General features: G+C 41.4%; 2 protein-coding genes across 2 annotated transcripts in view; both read left to right on the top strand.

The window, feature by feature from the left end:
* Positions 1-116: 116 nt before the first annotated feature.
* Positions 117-4,666, top strand: LOC105932735 (2',3'-cyclic nucleotide 3' phosphodiesterase). Its single transcript, XM_012871988.3, has 4 exons — positions 117-296; positions 1,692-3,116; positions 3,207-3,334; positions 3,449-4,666. Exons 2-4 carry the CDS (start codon positions 1,718-1,720, stop codon positions 3,905-3,907), a joined length of 1,986 nt encoding a protein of 661 aa, XP_012727442.2. The 5' UTR covers positions 117-296; positions 1,692-1,717; the 3' UTR covers positions 3,908-4,666.
* A 1,632-nt stretch (positions 4,667-6,298) lies between these two features.
* The window catches only part of aclya (ATP citrate lyase a), a 29,289-nt gene continuing 12,433 nt past the window's right edge, over positions 6,299-23,154 (top strand). Inside the window, exons 1-10 of the mRNA XM_036147963.1 lie at positions 6,299-6,365; positions 10,471-10,654; positions 13,332-13,454; positions 14,636-14,698; positions 15,070-15,260; positions 17,931-18,010; positions 19,608-19,738; positions 22,077-22,195; positions 22,647-22,783; positions 22,880-22,941. Of these exons, the coding sequence (XP_036003856.1) occupies positions 10,496-10,654; positions 13,332-13,454; positions 14,636-14,698; positions 15,070-15,260; positions 17,931-18,010; positions 19,608-19,738; positions 22,077-22,195; positions 22,647-22,783; positions 22,880-22,941 (1,065 nt within the window). The 5' untranslated portion in view covers positions 6,299-6,365; positions 10,471-10,495. The remainder of the gene's footprint in view (positions 6,366-10,470; positions 10,655-13,331; positions 13,455-14,635; positions 14,699-15,069; positions 15,261-17,930; positions 18,011-19,607; positions 19,739-22,076; positions 22,196-22,646; positions 22,784-22,879; positions 22,942-23,154) is intronic.

The following is a 23,154-nucleotide window of genomic DNA, read 5'->3' as shown; positions in this document are numbered from 1 at the left end:
TAGATTTTAAAAAAATGCCTAATTAAAGATTAGATTACAACAGAGTTCATCCTATCCTTTATTTGTACTTCCGGTACAGGGGGCGTGGTTAAGGACACGCCCATATGCGCGTCCCGGGAGTTTCCGTTCTTTCTCTCCTTTTTTTTTCTCCTCCCCCCCTTGAAGAGACAGACGAGCGTGTTGGCGTCAGGGTCCAGTGCTGCCAGCCTGCCGTGTCATTGTGCTCCGTGGGGGAAACGCGTGGTCAGCACAGCAGCAGCAGCAGCTCCGTGGGCTCCTTCACTGCAGCGTTTCTGGTAAGCTGACGTGTTAGCGAAACTACGTTTAGAGAGGAAAAACCCGCTATTTTTCTTATTTGCACGGTTAAAATTGACTTGGTCAGGACATACGGATTGACTTCTGGTCGGTTCACCGATTAAAACCCCGGTGGCGTGGCTGCTGACGGTGCAGCCGCGTTAATTGAAGCCTTGTTTTTGTCTGGCGTGCTAATGTGAGCGTGAACGCCACTCCCCTCCTCCTGCTTGCCTGACTAAAATGTGTTCTTCATGATTTTAATTTCCCTTCTGTTTTATTTATTTATTTTTTTAAAACATGTCCGTCTTTAATAGTTTTTAAATAAAGGTTTAACCTCGCTTTTTTTGGTTTATTTTAAGACAAATGCCACGCGTCTGTGTCTTGGGGGGTCCAGCAGATGCTCTGTGCAGGTTCTGCTTTGAACAAAAGGGTAACTTTAGCCGTCCCTGCTACTCCACCTTAAAACCCAAACTGCCTGGTTCTGTGTGCGTCTGTAGAGCCCCGGATTTCCCACTGGAGTTTCAGTTGCTGTTTCTTAGTTTGACGAATACGGCGATTTAAAATTGGGCAATTGCTATTGTTGCTACATTCAGTTCAGTTTAACTCTTCCGCTTTTCTTATTGTCTTAGTTTACGGTTTTCCTCCCACTTGGCGTCGAAAAGCTCAACTTTTCCTTAAACGGAGCAAAATTATTATTATTTTTTTTTTTTTACCCACCAGGAGCCTATTTTCTTAATTAGCCTTTGTCTGCTTTATTGGCAGGGTTGTAGGCTGGGTATCTCTATGCAAAGTCAGAAGAATCCATCTAGTTTCTCTGAACTCTCTTAACTGAGGATTTACTGTCCTCGGCATATAAATGTAAATGTATAAATTTGAATAACTTACTTAGCGCTTTCACTTCTGCATGCACAAGGCTGGGAAAACCTCCACTGAACCACAAAAAGGCAACACTAATCAAAACCGGGCTTGAATTTTTTTTTTATATATATATATATATATATATATATATATATATATATATATTTATATATATATACATATATATATATATATATATATATATATATTTATTTTTTTTTTTTTTTTTTGTGAGATAAGATCCTAGATAACTTTATTATCTCCAGAAATCTAAATCGTGAAAGCTATTTATTATTACCGGTACACTTTTTTTTTTTTTTTTTTTAAACCGATATTGAGCAACTTCCTGTTTGTTCTATATAAGATCATGCAGAACCAACATTGTGAACATAAAAATAAAGCTATATTTTTGGAATTCAGACTGTTTCCCTGAATATTTATGTATTCAGGGAAACAGTAATTCCATTCACATCTAAATGTTCTGTAAAACTTATTTCAAGCTTTTATTTCTGTTTTTTTTTTTTTTTGTCTTTTTTAAGGTACCTGGTGGTGTGCAACACTGGTCATGGAGACAGAGAAAAGTGAGGTTCCAGACATTCCAGAAGCTCAAAATCAAGAGGCGGCTGTAATGGAACCAGAGGAAAAACCGGAGGCAGCGGTGGCGCCCGCCGAGCCTGAGAACCCACCAGCTGCTGTGGGAGAAGCGGACCAGCTGGCGGCGAACGGTCATGCAGCAGAGGTGGCGTGCGCTCAAGAAACGGAACAGCCAGCTGTGGCAGAAAACGCCACCCAGGAAAATAAAGACGTGGTGGAAGACGGCGCGGAAAAACCAGAAGAGGAGCCGGTACCCTGTGCGGCGGCACCGGCAGAATCAGCCGAGTCATCAGAAAAGGCCTCTGACCCAGCTGCGGCTTTAGACACAAAACCAGAAAGCCCCGAACGCCAGCCTGTGCCAGCGAATAACCCAGAGCCTGTCCAGGCCCATCTGGCAGCGGGTGCCCCTGAATCCGAGCCAGAGAAGCCAGCAGAAACGACACCCCAACCAGCGGCGCAGAGCCCAGTCGAGGCGGAACCAGAGCAGGCGGAACCAGAGCAGGCGAAGGCCGAGAGCGAAATGCCCGCCATAGTGGAGACGAGAGAAGAAGCGGTTCCAGAAACCGCGGCGCCGACTGAAGCGTCGCCTAAGAAGTCTGCAGAGGCGGCGGCCGTGGAGAAGGAGCCATCAGGCCCGAGTGGGGAGCCGGTTCAGGCGGAGGTGACCGCCGACAAACCCGAGCCCGTTGTTCCTGAGGAGCCGGCGGTAAAAGCTGAAGCTGTTGAGTCTGTCCAGGTAGAACCAGAGGCTCAGAAGGAAAAAGATCCGGCCCCTGCGCCCGGTTCACTTTCTTTTCCCCTCCTGGAACACGAGGAAACCAAAGCCGCCCTGCGAATCTCTCGCACGCTCGTCGTCCTCAGGGGCCTCCCCGGAAGCGGCAAAAGCTTCCTGGCGCGCGCGATCGCCGACGCCTACAAAGACCAGTGCTCCGTTTTCTGCGCCGACGACCACGGCGTGAAGCCCGACGGCCCCTCCGCCGACGGGTACAAGGCTCTGGACGAGGCCGTCGTGGCGCGCTGCGGCGACGGCGCCTCCTCCGCCGTGCTGATCGTCGTAGACGACACCAACCACGCCCACGACCGGCTCGCCCGCCTGGGAGAGATCGCGAAGGAGCACCAGCTCGTCGTCGTGTTCCTGGAGCCGCAGACCGAGTGGAGCCGAGACCCGAGTCGGCTGAAGCAGAAGAGCGGCCGCGGGCTGGAGGAGGCCCGCCTGCTGGAGATGAAGGCTCCCCTGGAGGAGACGTCCCTCCCTCTTTACTTTGGCTGGTTCCTTCTGTCTCCAGTGCAGGTCAAGATCGGGTGCACCGCCATGGACTTCCTGAAGACGCTGGACACCTTGGAAGCCTTCAAAAAGCACATAGCTGACTGTGAGTGTCATTAAAGTTGACGATTTAAGACAATTGTTTTTTTTTTTTTTGGTGTTTGGAAATTAGACCGGTTTGCTGTTTGATTTTTAGTCACAGGAGAAGCTGAGAAGGAGGTGGACCTGGAGCAGTACTTCCAGGCCAAAAGATCCCTGCACTGCACCACAAAGTTCTGCAACTATGGAAAAGCAGACGGTGCAGCAGAGTATGCAAAGAATCCAGTAAGAAGCCACTTTTTTTTTTTTACCCCTAATAATTGAGACGGATGCGCTTGTATCTTGCTTTAATCTTGTGCCGTTTTTTTTTTTTTTTTTTTTTCCCCGCGGCTACTCCAGGTGGTGAACAAGTCCTACGGCTCTGTGTCCGAGCTCTCCCTGACCGCGCTCTTCGTCACGCCCCGCACCGTCGGCGCCAGGGTGTCCCTCACCGAGCAGCAGCTCCAGCTTTGGCCCGCCGACGCGGAAAAGGAGCCGGAGGCCGCCGTCCCCGGGTCCGCCGCCCTGCCCGCCGGAAGCCGCGCCCACGTCACGCTGGGGTGCGCGGAGGGCGTCCAGCCGGTCCAAACGGGCCTGGACCTGCTCCAGATCCTGACCCTACCGCAGGGCGAGGTGGTGGAGGAGATGGAGCTCGGCTCGCTGCGCTATTACGGCGAAGGACGGTGGATGCTGAGCCTCAGGGAGCCCATCTGCGCCGCCGCTTGCTTCTCCAGCTTCTATGGATCCAAGGAGGTGGAGGTGGAGGCGGCTAAAAAGGAGCCGGAGAAGAAAAAGAAGCCAAAGTGCTCCATACTGTAGATGCAAACGGGCGTGTCAGGGGGCGTGGTTGGTGAATTAAAACTTAGGCTTACTTTGTGAAAGGTTGGTGTGTTTGTGCAGCATTTAGGGTCCCACTTATAGCCCCCCTAAAGCCACAAGCTATGTGCCTTTTTTAATGTTTTGCACCACAACCCAAGATGCCTTAGACGGTCCTGCTATCTGTTCAGTATTTTTCTCCTCACTCAGTCCTGTTTAGCGTAGTCTCCTTCCACAGCGTATTTAAACACGTAGGCGTTTGTCCTCCATAGGCCAACGCTCAGACACACTAGGTACTCTGACTGCATGCATCACTGGATGTCTGTACCAATGAATTACTCTTATTACAAAGACAGCGTCTCCTTTTCCCGTAGTTTCATAATCCTACAACATGTTCGTGCCACCCTGGAAGTAATAGTGATTTAGCTTCTGGACCAAAGTTGCGCATTAAGTGTTGGATTCATTGTCGGTTGTAGAGATTCTTCCTTGTAACATCTGTGCCCTGCGCTCAGTTTCAGAGGGAGAATGCTGATAAACTTGGCATTTGTTTCCGCAGCTTGCACTTGTTACTTATGAAATGCTGTGAATCTAAGCCAACGTTTTGCAATCTTTTCTACTGCGCAATGCTCTTCTATTTTTTTTTTTTTTTTTTTTAAGGGCACTTCCTTGTACTGCTTTTTGATTTGAATGCTGTAGCTGTAATTGTCCTGAAGGGTATTTTTGCACTTGTTTTGTACACTCAATAAAAGGAACGTGCTTTGCTCCAATAGTCTGAGTGCAGTTTGTAGATGTCGATGCAGCCGCACACCCTCAGCAGTTTGATCTACAGGTGGAAATTTACCATGCACCTGTAGTAGGAGAAATTGGCCAGCAGGTGGCAGCAACAAAGCGTTGAACGACAGCTAAAGGGATTTTTTTTTTTTTTTTAAGAGAAGCTTTTCATGCAATGTTATTCATCTGAGCAAATGTGTGTATCTTTAAAATAAGATCTCTAAGTTATGTTTTAATGAGCTGTTGCTGCTCAATTCGGTGTGATTGTTTAAATATGGTGTGACTCCAACATACTTTTTTGACCGGCAGTATCACCTGTGATGCAAGGGCTGCAAAGAGTCAATTCTAGGCCAAGGATAGGCTTGTGTCCTATAATATTTGCTATTGGCTTACACTGACATTGCAAAAGTATTAAAGGTTTGTGTTGCTTAAATGGCTTCTGGGTGAACAAACGGCAATGAGGACAAATTAAAATGACCAGCAGTGACCAACACTGCACAAAAGAGTCACAAAGTTTTAAATTATTTCAAATTGTCTCAGCAAATTCAGCACTACTTGTATATCATGTATGGTCTATATAAAATAAATTGGTATAATCTATTGCAATAAAACATGCAATACCTTAATGCAATTTAATTGAAAATATGTGCTTAATGTGAAAAGAAATCTGTAAAATATGAAAGTCCATCCAAAATAAATCAATTATTTTAGAGAAAGCATTGAACTAAACTATTTACATTCCTTGCATGCAGAGTGATTTCAATTTCTTTTTCTGGTATTTTTGATGCTATTGCTGATGGCTAATGAATCCTAAATTTCATTTTCTCTTAAAGCTAGGCTACATATAAAACCATTAAAGACATGGATATTCAATGCAGAAATGTTTTGACCCACACACACTCGAGGTCAAATGTGCAGCATACAGCTGTCTGCTGCCATCATATTCATGGAAAGTGGAAGGAAACATTGTGGCAGAACAAGGTGCAAAAAGCATGAAATCCAAGCTGTTTAGTTTATAGCTTCCATGGTCATTTAGGACAGGGAGCCATGCTGGTTCACTGTTTTTAAGTCCAGTCAGAGGAGAGATTGTGCCATAGGATTTGCATCTGGCCAATTGTACCAATATCTGTTTTAAGGACCGTGGTATCACTGCTTTATTCTTTTAAAAAAAATTCAGAAGCTGATTATTTTAATAGCTACAAACCATAATAATCAAAATAACAGAAAAATGCTTGAAATCTACATTTGAGAATCACTATAAAAAGAATCCATATGATGCATGTTTCACATTTGGAGCTGAATTGCTGAAACATCTTCATGTGTTTCTAATGATATACACCTGTAACAGTTGCGTAATCAAACACGGAAAATGTATCTCATTCTCAAATGATAATAAATATGCTTTCGTGCATCTTTATTTTCACTTAATCTACATTCACAAGTTCTAACTTTTGTCGGCTTTGAAATATTTGCCTCCGTGTGAAATTTCCTACAGCCTGTGAATGCAGCAGTAGAGTGCTGGTGGGATGAGCCAATCAGAGACGAGCTAAGGCTATGAGGAGAGAAAGGCAGGGAATAAAACTGACAGCAAGCATTATTCTCAGGCACCAGACAGGTTCCACTGGCTGAGACTGGACCAGCAGAGCCGAGGACCTCCACACAACCCTCACGACTACAAAAAAAAAAAAAAAGAACACAAGGTAAAACTGGATGTTTCCATCTGTATTTGTTCTTTATTTTGATCTTCCCTCCAGTGTTTTTATAGAAAATACATAAAACTAAACATTCTACTTTATCCAGTCTCTAGTTCCAGTATTTCAGTAATAAGAATGAATGTATTTGATATTTATTTATCGCAAATGAATTAAATAAGTTGATTAAATCATTTTAAACGGTGCCTGACTCCCTTTTCAACCACACGGCTCTGACTTAAAGTTTGTTGAGGCTTTTTTTGTTGTTGTGCATCCTCTCTAACCATTCCTCATGTCATGTTTTGATGAATGCTATTGTCTGCCATCTGTTCCAGTGTTATCTGGACTGTGTAGCTGTGATATTTAACACCTCTGACAGGTCAGGTACAGAGAATAAATTGCATGATGAATGGAGGCCGTTAGAATTTCTGATTAAACATCATCCTGGCCTGGCAGCAGTTCTGTGGTGACTCTGGAACAACAGCGATCAATAACCAGAGAGGTCCTCGGCGGTCCTATTAATCCATTTAAGAAATGAGCCGCAGAAGAGATGGGACAGTTGGAGTGGAGCGCCAGGGCTTTCAGCTTAATGAAACTCCAAGGCAAGAGACGGCCAGAGCTTCAGTCCTGCAAGCTTTTAGAGGTGCTAATTAGTGCAGGCTTGTCATATTTTATATCCTGTTAGAGAGTAATAATACACGTAGCAGTAACATTCACCTTGATGGACGTGGGGACTCAGCAGGACAGTGATTAGAGATTTATGGTGTGTAATTCTGATTGGTACATTAATAATTATAGAGAGACTGGAAGGCTTACAGGAGCTTATTCATCAGGCTTATAGAACTAAAAAAAGTATATTATTTAAAATATTGTGTCAAATGTGAAATGTAAAAGCAATGAAGAAAATACCTGCCATTATTTATCAGGTATTGACAGAGTTGATAAAATATGCCTTATAATAAGGCCAGACCCATAGGATTGTTTCTAAATGTAAACAGCTAATTTAAAAGATACATAGCATTTGTTCATTGTCATATGATAATCATCAGAGACACCAACCAAGCTTTTACCAAACAATGACGATTAGTCGGATATCTCTGACGACTGACATGCCGATTCAGATTTTGTCTTACGCCAACTGTACACATAAAAACATATTTGGGTTATTTTTAGTTTAATTCATCAACTAAAGGTATCAAACATAACACAATTAAGGAAAAACAGCGGTGTGGCTTCCTAGATAGAGGTAATAGTTAAAAATTACACATAAAAATGAACGTTATGTCTGATGTTCACCTAGTTGGAAGACTAAAAACTAACTTCCTTACATGTTCAGTGCTTCTGAAATCGAAATCAAGTCTTGCACGTTGGAAATTTTACGTCACTGAGAGAAACGTATGTGCAAAGTGCAAAGTTCACGTCTCCACCAATTAAGCTGTAAAATTTAGAGACGCTATCACTGGTTATTGATTTTATTCTTCCTTTTATTTCCATCACAAACTGAAAGGAACTGGATGCCAACAGCGAGGAAATCTAGGTTATCTGACCTGCGAGGTTTCACTGTTGAGCTATTCCAGCGACGTTTAGCAGCTGAGGCCTCAGCCGGATGTAATTGTTTAACGAACAAATATCCACCCATCGCCTCATTAGTGTCCAAAGGCCAAACAAACTGAGGCTGATCACATTAGTTTCGGCTTTACTAGGTCCATTCTTTGGTTCTGGCAAGATTCAGGATGACACAAAAAAAGAAGGTGTGAATATTTGTATTTTCTTTGGCTATTTCTATCAATTTTTGCGCGTTTAACACCATCCAAAAGTATTCAATCTTCTTGAACCCGTTTTGTCTCATTACAGCCACAAACCTTGGTCTATGTTATGGGATTTATTTATATTGTAGATGGGCCTACTTAACGCAGCTCTTAATTTTGAAGCAGAAGGAAAACAATCCGTGGTTTTCAAAACTCTTTAACAAAAAAAGAAAGTCTAAAAAGTGTGGTGATGTGATATTCAGCCCCCTTTTTTTCTGATAAAATTTAGTCATATAATAAATAAATGTGGTCCACCAGTGTGCGTGATCTAATATCAGTATAAATCCATCTGCTCTGGGGCTTTTAGAGGTTTCTTAGAGAACAGTTGTGAGCAAACAGCATCACGAAGACCAAGGAACACAGCAGGTTGTGGAGATTTAAAGGGGAGTTGGTTTATAAATCAATATCACAAGTATTGAACATCACACAAATCACTATTTCATCCACCATCTAAAAGTGCAAGTGTGCAATTGAGCCAGGCGAGGAGATATTAATTCGAAAAAGTAGTCAGGAGGTGCATCGCAACTCTTTTTGAGCTGCAGGCATCCACAGCTCACGTGGAATAATCTGTCCACAGGAGAGCTACACAAATCTAATGTTTTATGGCGAGAGGAAAGCCTCGCCATAAAAGACAAATGTCCAGGACTCGGCCAACATGAGAAGCACGGTGTTCTGGTTTGATGAGATCCTTAAACCTTTTGGCTAACATGCAAGGCCAGTGTTGCAGAAAGCTACCACTGTGCATTGTCCTGAGCACATGAAAACTTGGTGGTCCCAGCTCCACGCTTTCTTCTGCAGGGACAGAGAAGCTGATGAGAATTGATGGAGCTAAATAAAGAGTGAACCTGAAGAAAACCTGAGTACTGGACTTGAGTTCAATACTTTAGCGTGCCTGCTCTGAGCACTACTTTGTGTTTTTTCATTACATAAAATCTCAATAAAACAGGCAAGGCAAATTTATTTGTATAGTACATATCAGTACAAAGACAATGCTAAGTGCTTTACATGATTAAAATATTGGAAAATAAAAGCAAGTTGGAATAAAATGTAGAAACGAAACAGAACATGGAAAAATACAAACTAAAAGCAAATATTAAAAACAGTGGACTAATGGTGTTTTAGTGAAACAGTTTAACTAGAAAAGTCAAAGGCAATCAAATGTGTTTTTAATCTTGATTTAAAACACATCCTCAACAACCACAGGTCAAAGCTTGTGGTTGTAACGTGACAACATTTTCAAAAGTTTACATTTCCAAGGAATGTGACCTAACTTTCATTGGCATTTGGCATTTTATTTAAGAAAATGAAACATTTTAGTCTCCGAATTTACTTGCTGCGATGAGCGGTAACATCTCTGTAACATCTCTGTAACATCTCATGAAGAAAACGAACATCAGCAGAATAGGAAATTGTATCCACCTGCATCAGATGTGGCTTTTTTCAGAGACAACGTGAGCTTTCGGTGATACTTTGCTTCTTTTCGTCCACTTATCTCACTGATGTTGAGGATTGTTTTTCAGGACAGCACAAGTGTTTGAGCTGTCTTGTCCTATATTTGCCCCCAAAGATCCCTGGCAATTCTGTCTGAAGAAAAACAGGTACACTCATTCTTTAAAGCAGGGGTTCCAATGTGTGGCGCAGGGGCCATTTGTGGCCCTTGGAATACTTTGGTGTGGCCCACAGTAAAAAAAAAAAAAATGGTACAAATCTGGCCCTACAGCAAATGGAGCTGATGTAGATGGACACTTAAAAAAAAAAATAGGATTAGACTTTGAATGACAAATTTATATTTTATTAAATGGAAAATGTCACGTACAAAGTATTTTTAGCCTTTTTTGTTGTTGCCTTTATTTCAATATAAGTAGGATGTAAAACATACAGTGACATTTTAAATATTCCCAGGTTTTTTTTGTTTCTGTTGTTGGCTAAAAGCATTTTCTGGACTAAATAAATTGAAAATGGTCCATCCAAAAAGTTGGGAATCTGCACACCTTTCTTTTATTAGTGCAAAAATCAGAGCCCCTTGTTTTCGGACCTATAGTGACTCGTTCTTTTCTACTTTGTTTCATTAAAATATTGCAGGTTTAATCTATTCCTGAACAGGTAAAAATAATAATACACGCTTTATGTTGCTTGGAAAGCAAATATCTCCCTCCTCCCTTGCATTTTTTTATCAATGCCTTATAAAAAGTCATTGTTTCTAACCACAAGCCCTCTTTGCATTTATGTCTTTGTATAATTTGTTAGAATTTATCGGTGTATCTTCCTGTTCACCCTCTACCCCCCCGCCCCTTCTCCAGGCCAGTCCATCTTGAGCGGTCATGTCGGCCAAAGCCATCTCAGAGCAGACGGGAAAGGAGTACCTCTACAAGTTCATCTGTACATCGGCGCCAGTCCAGAACAGATTCCGCTACGCCAACGTCACAACCCAAACCGACTTTCAGCGGCTGGCGCTGGAGCACCCATGGCTGCTCACAGAGGTGAGACGGGGAGAGCTGGTGTTAATCAAAATGCACGCAGATGATGTTTTTCTTTAGCTTATTACCCATCTAGAGCATAAAGTGGGGGGAAAGCGGGAGGACACTTTCTGCTTTATGGAGACAATTACTCAGGCTGGCAGCAGAGTGGTCACTTGGTGCTCATTAGCCGAAGTCACAGACAAGAGAGTGATGCGTCAGCTCTGTTAGTGGAGCTAAAAAGCCCAAGAGACAGAGAGGAATTCCCACTTTGCCTCCATAAATGAGTATGAATGATTTCTCCTCTTCTCTTCGGCTGCTCCTTGCAGCAAACATGTGACACGTTCTCTACGGAGGCTAATTTATTTAAATAGGCACTTATCTTCCAGGGTAAGACGTTCTTTCTTCCTGAATCTCCCTCACGACTGAAGGTTTTTATCTGGAAGGTAAAAGGAGGATGCAGAGGGCAGATCCCCCACAGATGCCTGCTCCAGTAGAATTGATTAAGAAATCACATTAACGTTCACCCTCAGCCCACTCTTCCTCTGCTCACTGGCAAGCACCCAGATGACTCCACTGTCATTATCCGTTCTCTTTATTTGACTTATAAGGCGAGGGAGGTGGGCTAGGTTTACGTCATCTGTAGTGGGATGATAGATAAGAGATTTTATTGTTGTCAAACGTAGGAAGACCGACTGATGATGCACTGATTTTTGAGAACTGACTCAATAAGTATGTTTCTGCGCTCTTATTCTATAAAACAACTACAAAAACTGACTGTTAAGTCTGTTTCAGTAAAAAATTTGTCTCAGAATTAATTTGTATTTATACATTGGAAGTAAAATTGTGATTGGATCTCAAATATTTGTACTAATAGACATCTGAAAAGTGCGGCGTGCATGTGTATTCAGTGCCCTGGATACTTACCTTTTCTGACACCTATAAATACATAACATAAAGGGCAACCGATAGCTTTGAGCATTTGCCTAACTACTACAGTGTCTTGCAAAAGTATTCAACCCTTTTTGGCGTTTTTCCTGTTTTGTTGCCTCACAGCCTGGAATTAAAACTAAATGTTTAAGGGTTTCCTCTATTTTATGTACAGAATCTGCCTACACATTTGAAGAAGCTTTTGATTTTTGGAAAGCAAACAGAACTAAATAAGCCCTTTCATAGCATACATAACTATTCACCCCCTTAGAGTCAGTACTTTGGGGAGCCACAGCTTACTTCAATCACAGCTGCAAGAAGCTTTGGATTAGTCTTTAAAAACTTTTGCCTCTGGGTGGGAGGCAGGTAGCCTCGTGAGACCATCCTGATCTCGCGAGCTTTCAAGGTTTCACTCGCAGATCAGTCTGGCTACTCTCCATTAAAGAAAATTTGGAGCCGTTCACCAAACGAACGTCCAATCAGCGTTGGCTTTGAGGCGGGTTGAGGTGTGACGCAACGAGAAGCGCGACAGTTCAGTCTAAAGAACATGGCGGCTTCAGCCGATGAAACTAGCGTTAGCGTGGCTATCGAGCAAGTTTTATCGGAATTACAGAGTATTTCTTTGCTGAGCTAACGAGCCTTTACCTGCAGCAGCAAGAGTAGCTTGGCTTGTGGTTGTGTTTTCGTCGTCGCTCTGTTACGTGCGACGACGAATCTGATTGGTTCATTTGGCCCGTCTATCACCAACATAGGCCAATCAGCTAACCAGTATTTTCGCCCCTTCCCAAAATTACTTTAACGGAAGGTTTCCAGATGGATATGCGGAGCAAATCTATCTGGCGGAGTCAGGTAAGGAGGCAGGATGTGTCTCATTCCTCAAGGCTGAACTTCATGTTGGATGGGTTTTGCTTTTAAAAATCAGTGGTCAAGTCTAACCACAGACTCTGGACTGGATTAAGGTCTGAATTTTGACTAGGCCATTCCCACACAAATGGGCTAAAACTATCTTTTGGTATGTTTGTAGTTTTTTCCCCGCCCTTTCTATTCCAACTCGATCGATTTTATCAGGCAAACCATTTATCAGGTTAAATATAGCGGAGTATCATCTGCAAAACAATCGCAGGTTATCCCATGTTGTCTGATAATTCTAACAGGAAAAATATCCAAGAGGCTGTATAAATACTCACACAATATATTAAACATACATCTTTATTTTATTAGGGCGTCTTGATCTCTGTACCATACTACCATACTATGTGTTTCTCTGTTGCGTAAAATCCCGCCAATATGGACCAGAGATCATGGCTGTTGGATGACAAAATGAAAATGGTTCAAGGGGTGTGAATTATTTTGCCCTGAGCACAAAGGGATGAATCCAAGATATATAGATTGTTCTGTTTGAAAATGGGCAAGAAACATTTTGACTTGTTTAAATCTTTGGATTATGTTCTTTTAAAAAAGTTAAGACTGTATAAATTTAAACATATTTAATTAATAGTGTTTTACTACATTACTAAGCAGATTTTAATTACTATTTCATCATTAGGAATGGAACTTTACTGCTTTGGAGAGTAAAGACAGATGTTTGATTTTAAATGTGTGAATATGACAACAACTGCCTTTTAAACCCTGGAGTATTTTAAAGTTTATCACCCTAAACGAAGCACTTGAAGTGCTTATTAGTCTAACTTAGCATCACTGTCTGTCATGTGGCTACTTTAGTTATACTAATCGCTACCTGCCTTCTTGCTGTTTTGTTTTCCTCCTGCAGAGGCTGGTGGTGAAGCCGGACCAGCTGATTAAGAGGAGAGGGAAGCTCGGTCTGGTCGGCGTCAATCTGGACCTGAACGGGGTCAAAGAGTGGCTCAAGCCCCGCCTCATGAAAGAGACGATGGTACGTCATGCACCCTTCCTCGGTCTTTCTGCGCTTTTCCAGAGAATTACGTCCACTCAACGCCCTCCATTTGAATGTGCTCCTGAACGCTCATCGATCGATATTATCCCTGCTGCTTCTTCTTTTTTCTTTCCCTTGTCTACCTCCTCTGTATTACAACATTGAGGTGTTTAATTTAGTATCTGTGCTGTTAGCTGGATTCATATTTGTCTGAACAGCTGCGCGTTTGTCTGCAGGTATTAAATCAGTCCAGTCGGCTGAGGCGAGCTCCGCCGACGCAGCAGGAGTCAGTCCATCAATGCCGCTTTGAGACGCTCCTCTGCTCCATAAACCAAGAAGAGCCTATTTAGGGAATAGATTGTTTCGTGGATAAATAAAGGAGAGTGTTTTTTTTTTTGTCCAGCAAACATGAGGCTGTAAAGACATTTGTCCTCACAGATCAGATGAAACTGTCAGACGCTGCTTCAGAGGCCGTAAATAAGAATAAATGTCGCTGTGCTGCGAAGGGCATGTTGGGTTAGGCCATCTTTAATGTAAATAGTGTCACCTCCCTAGATTTCTACTTTACTATATATGTGTCTCCCTTCTACAAAGGATGCTAGCTGGGTTTTAATGTTCTGGAGTGACTGTTTGAATTTTCTGCACTATTCATTAATGCTGGTAAAACTGTGGCACTTGCTTTCAGGTGACATTTATTTAACAAAAACTGCATTGGTGTTTTTACCTCTAGGCATCGATGCAAGTTTTTCCCTCATTTATTTTTCTAGGCTCGGCAGTCCCAAGTGAGATTTTTAATCTGATAGCCTTTTTTTTTTCGTTCCCCCCTCCGTCATCCTTCCTCCTCTTGTTGCAACGTTCTTTGAAATGGCAGCTCTTTTGTTCTTCTCTCCCCCCATTCAGTCCCTTGCAATTCTTTCAGCCCGTTGGCCTTTAACAGGAGGAACCATGACAGCTTCCATCAAATGAGATGTGCCTGTGCCTCTACAGGACAAGTTTTTTGTTTTCCATCAGAATGTCAGTTTGTTTGAGTTTGTTTGTCCTCCAGCCCCACCCTCCAGTCTGAAAATTAATGTAGGGTGGGGGAAAACATCTGTTATTTACAGTCCAAAATATGCTTTGGTTATTTTAGAGCCACCAGAAATTAGTGTTGGTGTTAATTTTGTTCTGTTGTTGGTTTACAGGTGGGGAAAGCTAAAGGCGTTCTGAAAAACTTCCTCATAGAGCCATTTGTCCCTCATCTGCAGGTAAATCACGCTTAGTGGACCTTTGAATCTCTTTGACTGCTTAAATCATAAATCCCACACATTTTCAGGTGAAAATTAAACTTTTTCCAGAGTCCATATTCCCTTTTAGCTAATTTTAACGTTTGATATAAAATAATTCACTCTGTCAGGGTTGGAATATGCAGCCTGCAATGGATGGATGGATGGATGGATGGACGGATGGATGGATGTCATATGCTATATTTTCTTTTTCCAGATGTGTAAAATGCTAAAATAAAATGTCAGACCTTTCCAGACTGTGTAGGAACCCTGCGACTCCGCAGGAAGTTGCAGTGGTTAACTAAACGTCTGATGCAGAAACATTTCTTCCAAACCCTCCATCCATCCTTCAGGAGGAGGAGTTCTATGTGTGCATATACGCCGCTCGGGAGGGGGACTACGTGCTGTTTCACCACGAGGGTGGGGTGGATGTCGGAGACGTGGACTCCAAGGCGCAGAAGCTGCTGATTGGGGTGGATGAAAAGATCAGCGAAGATCAGGTGAAGAAAGAACTGCTGGCAAAGGCTCCCAGTGACAAGAAAGCGTAAGTATGAAAAAATGATGAATAAATATGACAACCTAGATTCGATTAATTGATTATTGATGTATTTAATTGCTTATATTACAACTATTTTGCACAAGAGCAAAGAAAAAAAGTGCATATTCTACATGACACAATTAAAGTGCACCTGCAAAGTGACGAAGGACAAGCACTCTCATATTGGTGGTAAATGCCAGGAAGGAGAAGTAAATGGGCTCATGTTTCCATTAAGCAAATGACATTTTCCTCCTCGGCTTTGCCTTTCTTCGATCAGCCACAGCCCGCAGCCTTTTTTTTTTTTTTTATGGCCCAGCAGCATTCAAAGCACGTCCGTGTGTTTTGATAGAAAGGATACAGTGGCACATCCCCCCGCTGACCCCCACCTATCCATCTCCTCGGCGGCGCTCTCGTGACAGCAAATTCTGGCTGGCCTCGCTGTATTGGCTGACATTGAAGTAGCAAACCCCTGAAAGCACTCTGCCAGCCCGATCTCGCCTCCTCAGCCCAAATACACACTTCAGACTGAAAACAGGATTCCTGTTGTTCTGCCCTTCCCATCAGAAGCTGACCTGGAGGAGGCAGAATTGCTCAGGGGTTTTGATACAGTTGGACCCGGGGCCCTTTGTGGTTACGAGTCTCGGAGCTGCCTGCTGAACTGACAGGCAGGAGAGGACGGCAAAGGGCTGCCCCCCCCACACACCCCTCCCCCTTCCTGTTTTGAGATGTGGAGGTGGAAGAAAATCAAACGTCTGCATCTAATTTACAGTTGGACTGTTTGTCATCCTGCTGATCCTCACCAAACCTCTAGTGACGTGTGCTACAGTTTTTAGCTCCATTATCTACATGGAGATTCTAACTATTAACGGGGAATATTATACAGAATATCCTGTAGATGTGACTCCGTGCACATGCTCTGTTTTGTACATTCGATTTTTACGCTTACAGTCAGAAATAAAGACACATATCTGAACAGAGGAGTTGAAGCTATGCTTTGTGCATGTTAATATACAAAGAGACTTTAAATACCATTGATTATTGCCTACACAACACATTTCTTTATTTTGATATAGTTTGATCCAGTGCCTACAAGTGGATTTTTGGATGTGCATATTTTTTTTTCTACACTGGACTTCTTAATACAAATCAAAAATGTGCAGTTAAGCTATAAAAAATGGCTTTTCTTTAAAACAAGATTCAATTTTGCACTTATATTTGCACATTGTTTCCAGTATAACTGCTGGACTTTTTGTGGCCTCCACTGTATCAGTTGCTTTTCATACAATGTTTTAGTCTTGAGACGAGTCGGCTTTTATTCATTTGAGTTCAGTTCTCAAGGCCAGCTGAACATCTTATTTGTTGTGTAGCAGCATCTGCTTCTCTTTCTCTTCTGGAAGCCATGTATGTATAGGCCTGTGTAAATTCTCAGTTATCCTGTTCATAGCAACAGCAAACAGGCTTAAACCGGAGCCTACCGGACTTACGCTCAGGCTGACCAGATCTTAAATAACAAAATGTGGGACAATAGGATGCTTGTGAGGGACAAAGCGGGACACATACCAAACACTATGATGACGTTATACGATTTGTGCAGGAGAGTCAGTTTGCTCAGTTTTTCTGAAAATGCCTCTACCTATGTCACAGCTGGAAACCTATCCAGCTGTGTCGTCTCTGCATTTGGGCCCACCAGATGTCGCTGTGGAGCTCTATGTTCGCAATAACCAATGGGACAGGATCGCTCTTTATAGTAAAAAAGACAGATTTCCTTACCAATAGAATTATTTTATAAACATTTGTGTCTATATATCTTAGTCTGCCAGAGAACTGAGAAGCTCAGCAGCTAAATCCTCTTGAGACGCTGTGATGTTGGGGCCAGGACACCAACGTTTGTTTAAATAATGAACATCAGAAATTGCAGGGCGCATGCTCAACACGCTCTTAGTAGCCAGCTGTGAGGCACAAATCCTGTGGCCCCAAGTTCCGATCATCCCAATCAAAAATGCTGGAAATGCACACGTTGCATTTATGTTCTGCCGGAAAGTGTGCGACAATATAGTGTTGGTTGTCCTTGCTGGCCAATTGAAGGATTGATGCAAGCCTTTTTGGTTCAATAAATTAACTTTGTTAGTGATTAGTTATTATTTGCAATTATATGAATAAAAATTAAATTACATTTAGCTTATATAAAATGGCATTTCTAGTGTGTTGATCTACGCTAATTTATCTGTCTCATTTAAAGTTGATCAAGGTTCGGTTGTATGCGTCACAACGAAATTAGGTGCTACTGATAGGTTTTGAGTTTTTGTGTCCCACTTAACTTATTATGCCAGAGACGCCTCTGCTATCCAGTTAGGAAAACCTGTGGTTGCCTCGCACTTGAGCCAACCACAGCCGCCAGAATCGACTCCTTGATAGGTGTCGAAAGTTTTCATAAAAACTGAGCAAAAGTCCGGTTGCCTCTGATTTAAGCCTGTTTGCTGTTCCAATGTACAGAACTTAGAAGTGTATCAAAATTTTTCCACATTGATATACAAAAGCATTAATGGCTTAGAGCGTCTTCTTCTGCAAAATGTCATAAAGCTTTCCTCTAAAAAAAGCACAGAAAGCAGTGAGTATTACTTATTGTAATCTTGTACAAGGAAAAACAAACTTTGCTTTATCCTCGTCCTTTCGCAGGATTCTTGCCAGCTTCATCGTCGGACTCTTCAACCTGTATGAGGACCTCTTCTTCACATACCTGGAGATCAACCCTCTGGGTAGGTTTTCATTGGTCTTGTCTGCAAAAAAAACAAAAACAAAAGAAAACATACATCTGGATAGATGATATGTAGATCTGGATAACTTTGTTGTCCCCTCCGGTAAAGATGTGTAACACACATTCAAGTAAATTCACCTTTCATTGCAACAACTTAAAAAAAGAAAAGAAAAATCCAAACTTTAGAGGCCGTTAATTGAGTTGTAGGGGAAGTTTTTTTTTAACAAAACCATCTGTATTTCTTTATAATGAACTTGATTACGTTGATCAGAGTATCTAGTAATTTATGTATTGTTCCAGGATTTCCTGCTTCGCTGAATCATATATATGGCAGGACATACAGACCCATTTCTCTTAGTCATTGAACACTGTAGGGCCAAAAATAAATTCTGATAGCTTAGTAAGAGAACCATAGCGAATTGAGGGACCTTGGGTCACTAAGTCATTAATAGAAAGCATTGGACTCAATGAATATGCAAGCCTGTTGCTTGGGAAGCCTCTTCTTTCCTTGCATCACACACGTAGAGTTTCTTAACTAGAACTGTGTGCTTTATCCAGATGTTCACCGCTAAGCACGGTGAAGGATCTGTGATGGAGCTGTAGGTCTGGTTCTCTGCCGAAGTTCACTGGAACCTTTTTCGAGAGCTTTTGTAACAGGAACTTTTCTTTTTAATTCCAGGACATTTTGAATAGAAACATGGTGGCCTCAGCCAGAACATTGAAACTTTAATGTTCTGGCTGTTTAAAAAAGAAAAAAAAAGAAAAAAAGAAACTTTGTTATCATTGGCTCTTGAAACCAAATTAACACAGAAGTGGTTCACTAGACAAAACAAGCTTCTTCCGTGATTCTCGGAGTCTCTGTGCTCTCTTGTTAGGGTGGAATAAAGTATTGACAGCAGGTCAATACTTTGTTCCACTATGTAAGGTGCTGGTGATTTAGTATAAAACTGATATTTGGTGTTTTAGTATAAAGACAATTATTTCAGTGGAATGTGGAAATTGTTTCCTCAGTGAATTAATGTTCTCAAATAAAGATAGGGTGTTACATTTTTCCGGATAAGAACATCCTGCTGCAGTAGAAGATGAATTAATTTGATCATACTCATCCTTCATAACAGGCGCATTGCATTTGTGTATGGCTCCCTGCTTTATCTGGAACAGCTATCATGAACGTGTATTTTGCTTTATTCCCACACCAGTTCATCAATATGTTATTATAGTTTCAAATTATAAAGAGTACATCAAAGTGGAATCGGAGAGGAAAACATCATTGCATATTAAAACAGAAGAATCTGCCCATTTTTCAACATCTAAGAAAGAAAACATTAAATAATTCAGACGCTTCCTGTTTGATGAAAGCAGCGTGTTTGTAATGAAGTAATTGGGAAGCAGAACATGCCCTGTGGCAGCTGTTCGTTCATGTCGACGTGGCTGTGCTGCCGCTTTGATAACCAGCCACTTCCTCCTCGTCTTCACTTCCCTTCACCTCCTGCTGGGACAACAGGAAGGTTGTGGGTCACCGGCTCCTTATGTTATCTCAGCCGATCTCCATCCATGTAAGAGTAAAGGTCTGAACAGTTGTTTCTTTCCTGTGTTAGTGGTGACAAAGGATGGCGTCTATGTGTTGGACATGGCAGCGAAGATCGACGCAACAGCTGATTACATTTGCAAATCCAAGTGGGGTGACGTGGAGTTCCCTCCGCCGTTCGGCAGAGAGGCCTACCCGGAGGTGAGGAGGGGCGACAGTAGCAGCCTTACAGAAAAAGATGCTGCACAGGATGTCCAGTGGGAAGTATAATGAGGAAATCAGGAATCTTAACGACGTTATGGAACCCTGTCCCGACATTTTTAAATAGATAGAAAATGCTCGGTGGGCCATTTGTCAGTAATTGTTACTGAAGTTAAAGCCATCCTGTTAAATTTATTTCCCAATAAAGCAACGCGCTACAGCCAAAATAACTTTTCACATTTTTCCTAACTCTTGTTTTTAATTTTGTTTTGGTCAGGGGTCAAAAATCACGATTCTATTGATTGAGGGTTCTGGTCATTTCACCCCAAGCTGTACCTTTGCAGTTTTAGTTGTTTAATACCTGCTGGGGTTTTTTTTTGGATAGGAAAGTGCCACTTTACTGCAGGATGTTCTCTTCTGAACATGCTACAGCTGGTATGTTCCATACCAACTTTAACAGCTGACATTTTAAAGGGAATCCCATATTCTATGCAGAATCTGTTGTAAAAAAAAAAAATACAAATATTTTGTTAAATGACTCCAACCAACAATATTTACCATCTGACGGTTGATTCGAGTTATTTTAGGTTGACCAGGTGTCATAATCTCTTAGATTTTATAAAAGTAGACTAGCCTAAACTGGGATCCAAACCAAAATAAAATGAAATTGAGAAAGGTTTTTAGATACTAATATGCAATCAAATTAAATCATATGTGAGATTTGAGCATTTTTACTACAGTTTAGCTCTGTAATTCTTTAAAAACAACAGAAAAAAAGGGAGATAGTGGAGATAAGGGGGTACAAATTTGCAAATGGGTGAATAGAACTGACCCAGAGTCATCAAAGGTTGTAATTCTCATCAGGGCCTGTTGAATCCTAAAATCTGACCAATTATGAACATTATTATTCCAAGTGACCATCTGCTGGTATATAGTTTTAATTTGAGGAAGAATTACATTGTGCTACGATAGGCTTTGCGTAGAAAATATAACATTTCTTTAAATTGTTAAAATGGGTATAAAACATGTCCCCGATGGGTATGAAACATATCAAGGTAGTTGGGTCTCACACCCTCAAAAGGTGGGTTGATAAGACCAAAATGGTCAATGGTATGACATTATGAAAGAGCTAAATAACCTGCAACATAGTTGAACCCTTTTAGACTACCAGACAGCCAGAGTGGTGTATCTATGCCTGATGATGCACATTCAACACGTACCAAGGATGGAGCATGGCAACACTTTCACAATGTCTAGTGGTCAGAGTTCAGCTTACTTATGCCTAAATATCTATTTTGCATATTAAATACCTTATTGTTAACTATAGCATTTGTGCTACATTCAAATTAACTGGCAATAGTTAATTTAGAATCAATTATAAAACAAAAAGTAAAAAAAAAACTTGTAAATGAAGTTAGGTAGTAGAGTAAAAGCTTAATTTACTTAATTTAAAATGATTAGTGGTTAATCAGCATCATAAATGTCTATCTATCTATCTATCTATCTATCTATCTATCTATCTATCTATCTATCTATCTATCTATCTATCTATCTAGATTGATAGATAGATAGATAGATAGATAGATAGATAGATAGATAGATAGATAGATAGATAGATAGATGTGTGTGTGTGTGTATATATATATATATATATATATATATATATATATATATATATATATATATATAAGGTGAATAATTCATACAATCAGACATTCTTAGATAAAAAAGCATGAAGCACAAAACACTTATTCTATGAGCAATCTTTTTTTACCACCATAAGTTTTTTTCTTTGTCACCTATTTTCGCATTGTAATGTGAGAAGTTTGTAAAAGATAACTACATTTTAGCACATAGGTTTACTAAATTAAATTAGATTAATGAAATAAAAATCTTTACAACCAGCCCAACTGCATGAATCATCTGAAACAGAACGATGACGAGCCATATTTCAATTCAGTATTCCAAACAAACACGGTGAATATGCTTAATTTACCGCTTTTGATGTTTTCTTTCTGTCATTCGGCTGACATGTTGGAGGCCCGTCTGTCTGTGTAGCAGAAGGTCTGGACTAATTGGGCTGCGGTGAGGTGAGAGCAGAAACCAGGGACAGCGGGTGTCTTTGATTAGGAGCTACCTTTTTTTTTTTTTACCCTGAACCACCAGCTGTGGCCCAGACAGTCACAAACAACTAGTGATGTGTATCGCATCAACTGTCATTCTTATCACTGCACTTGTGATGGTGCTTGTATTGGCCACAATCTAATTAGGGCTTTATCTAACTGCCTGCCTCAAGCAGGAATAACGTCGGTATTGAGCGTTTCTCTGTGCTTTTCAGGAAGCCTACATCGCCGATCTTGATGCAAAGAGCGGTGCCAGTCTCAAACTGACTCTGCTGAATCCTCTTGGCAGAATCTGGACCATGGTGGCCGGAGGCGGTGCCTCTGTCGTGTACAGGTACCCAAAAAAAAAAATTAAAACCCTGAAAGAATAACGCAGCAGAATCGAAATGTTGTTTTTTTTCTCTCAAATTCTTTAAGGTTTCTCCTGGTTCCTGGTCCCAGACTCTGTTCTCAATGTATAACCCCATTACACCTATTATTGGAATAAGAATGAGGAGAGCATGGCCACTCAGACTGCCCATTCAGCTGTCTGCTAAATTAGAATCCTAATGTTGCTGTTTTAGAGAGACCAGTTTGCCGTCTGTTGAGGATGTAAAGCGTAGCATGCAGCCGGATCAGCTGTGACTAATTGCTCCCTGTGTGCACTGCTTTATCTGTTTACAGTGCAGTATGGGCTTCAAACAGATGGAAACTGTTTCAGTGCAGATATTCTTTTTTGCTCAAGTTAAGCCCAGAAAAGTGTTTAATTTGCTGTTGTTGCTGTTTTTGTAATTAAAATATCCAAGCGATACGATCTGTGACCTGGGTGGGGTTAACGAGCTGGCCAATTACGGCGAGTATTCAGGAGCGCCGAGTGAACAGCAGACCTACGACTATGCAAAGACCATCCTGTCTCTGATGACAAGGGACAAGCACCCTGATGGTAAGGAAGTGTCAGATTTCTCCCTAGTGTATGAATTTGGAAACTTCCTCCTCGTTATGATATATAAAAAAAAAAACCTGTTTCACTAAATTCCAGGAAAGGTTTTGATCATCGGCGGAAGCATTGCAAACTTCACAAATGTAGCGGCAACATTCAAGGTACAGTACTGCAGCAACCTCCACAGTTACTAACACCCCTGGTAGAGATGTGTATAAAAAGCCCTAAAATGTATATATATTTTACTTCAGAAGTATAATTCCATGCTGGAGCTTTTAGAAAAACTCAGCCTTTAATTTGAATACATTTGATCCATGAAAAAAGTAAATCCCATATTGAGAAATAATTGCTTTATTCACAATATTTTGACACCT

This window comes from Fundulus heteroclitus, chromosome 16 (assembly GCF_011125445.2).
Source record: "Fundulus heteroclitus isolate FHET01 chromosome 16, MU-UCD_Fhet_4.1, whole genome shotgun sequence".
NCBI classification, from domain to species: Eukaryota; Metazoa; Chordata; class Actinopteri; order Cyprinodontiformes; family Fundulidae; genus Fundulus; species Fundulus heteroclitus.
Note: the sequence above shows the minus strand (reverse complement) of the source record. Positions and strands in the feature narration are given on the sequence as shown.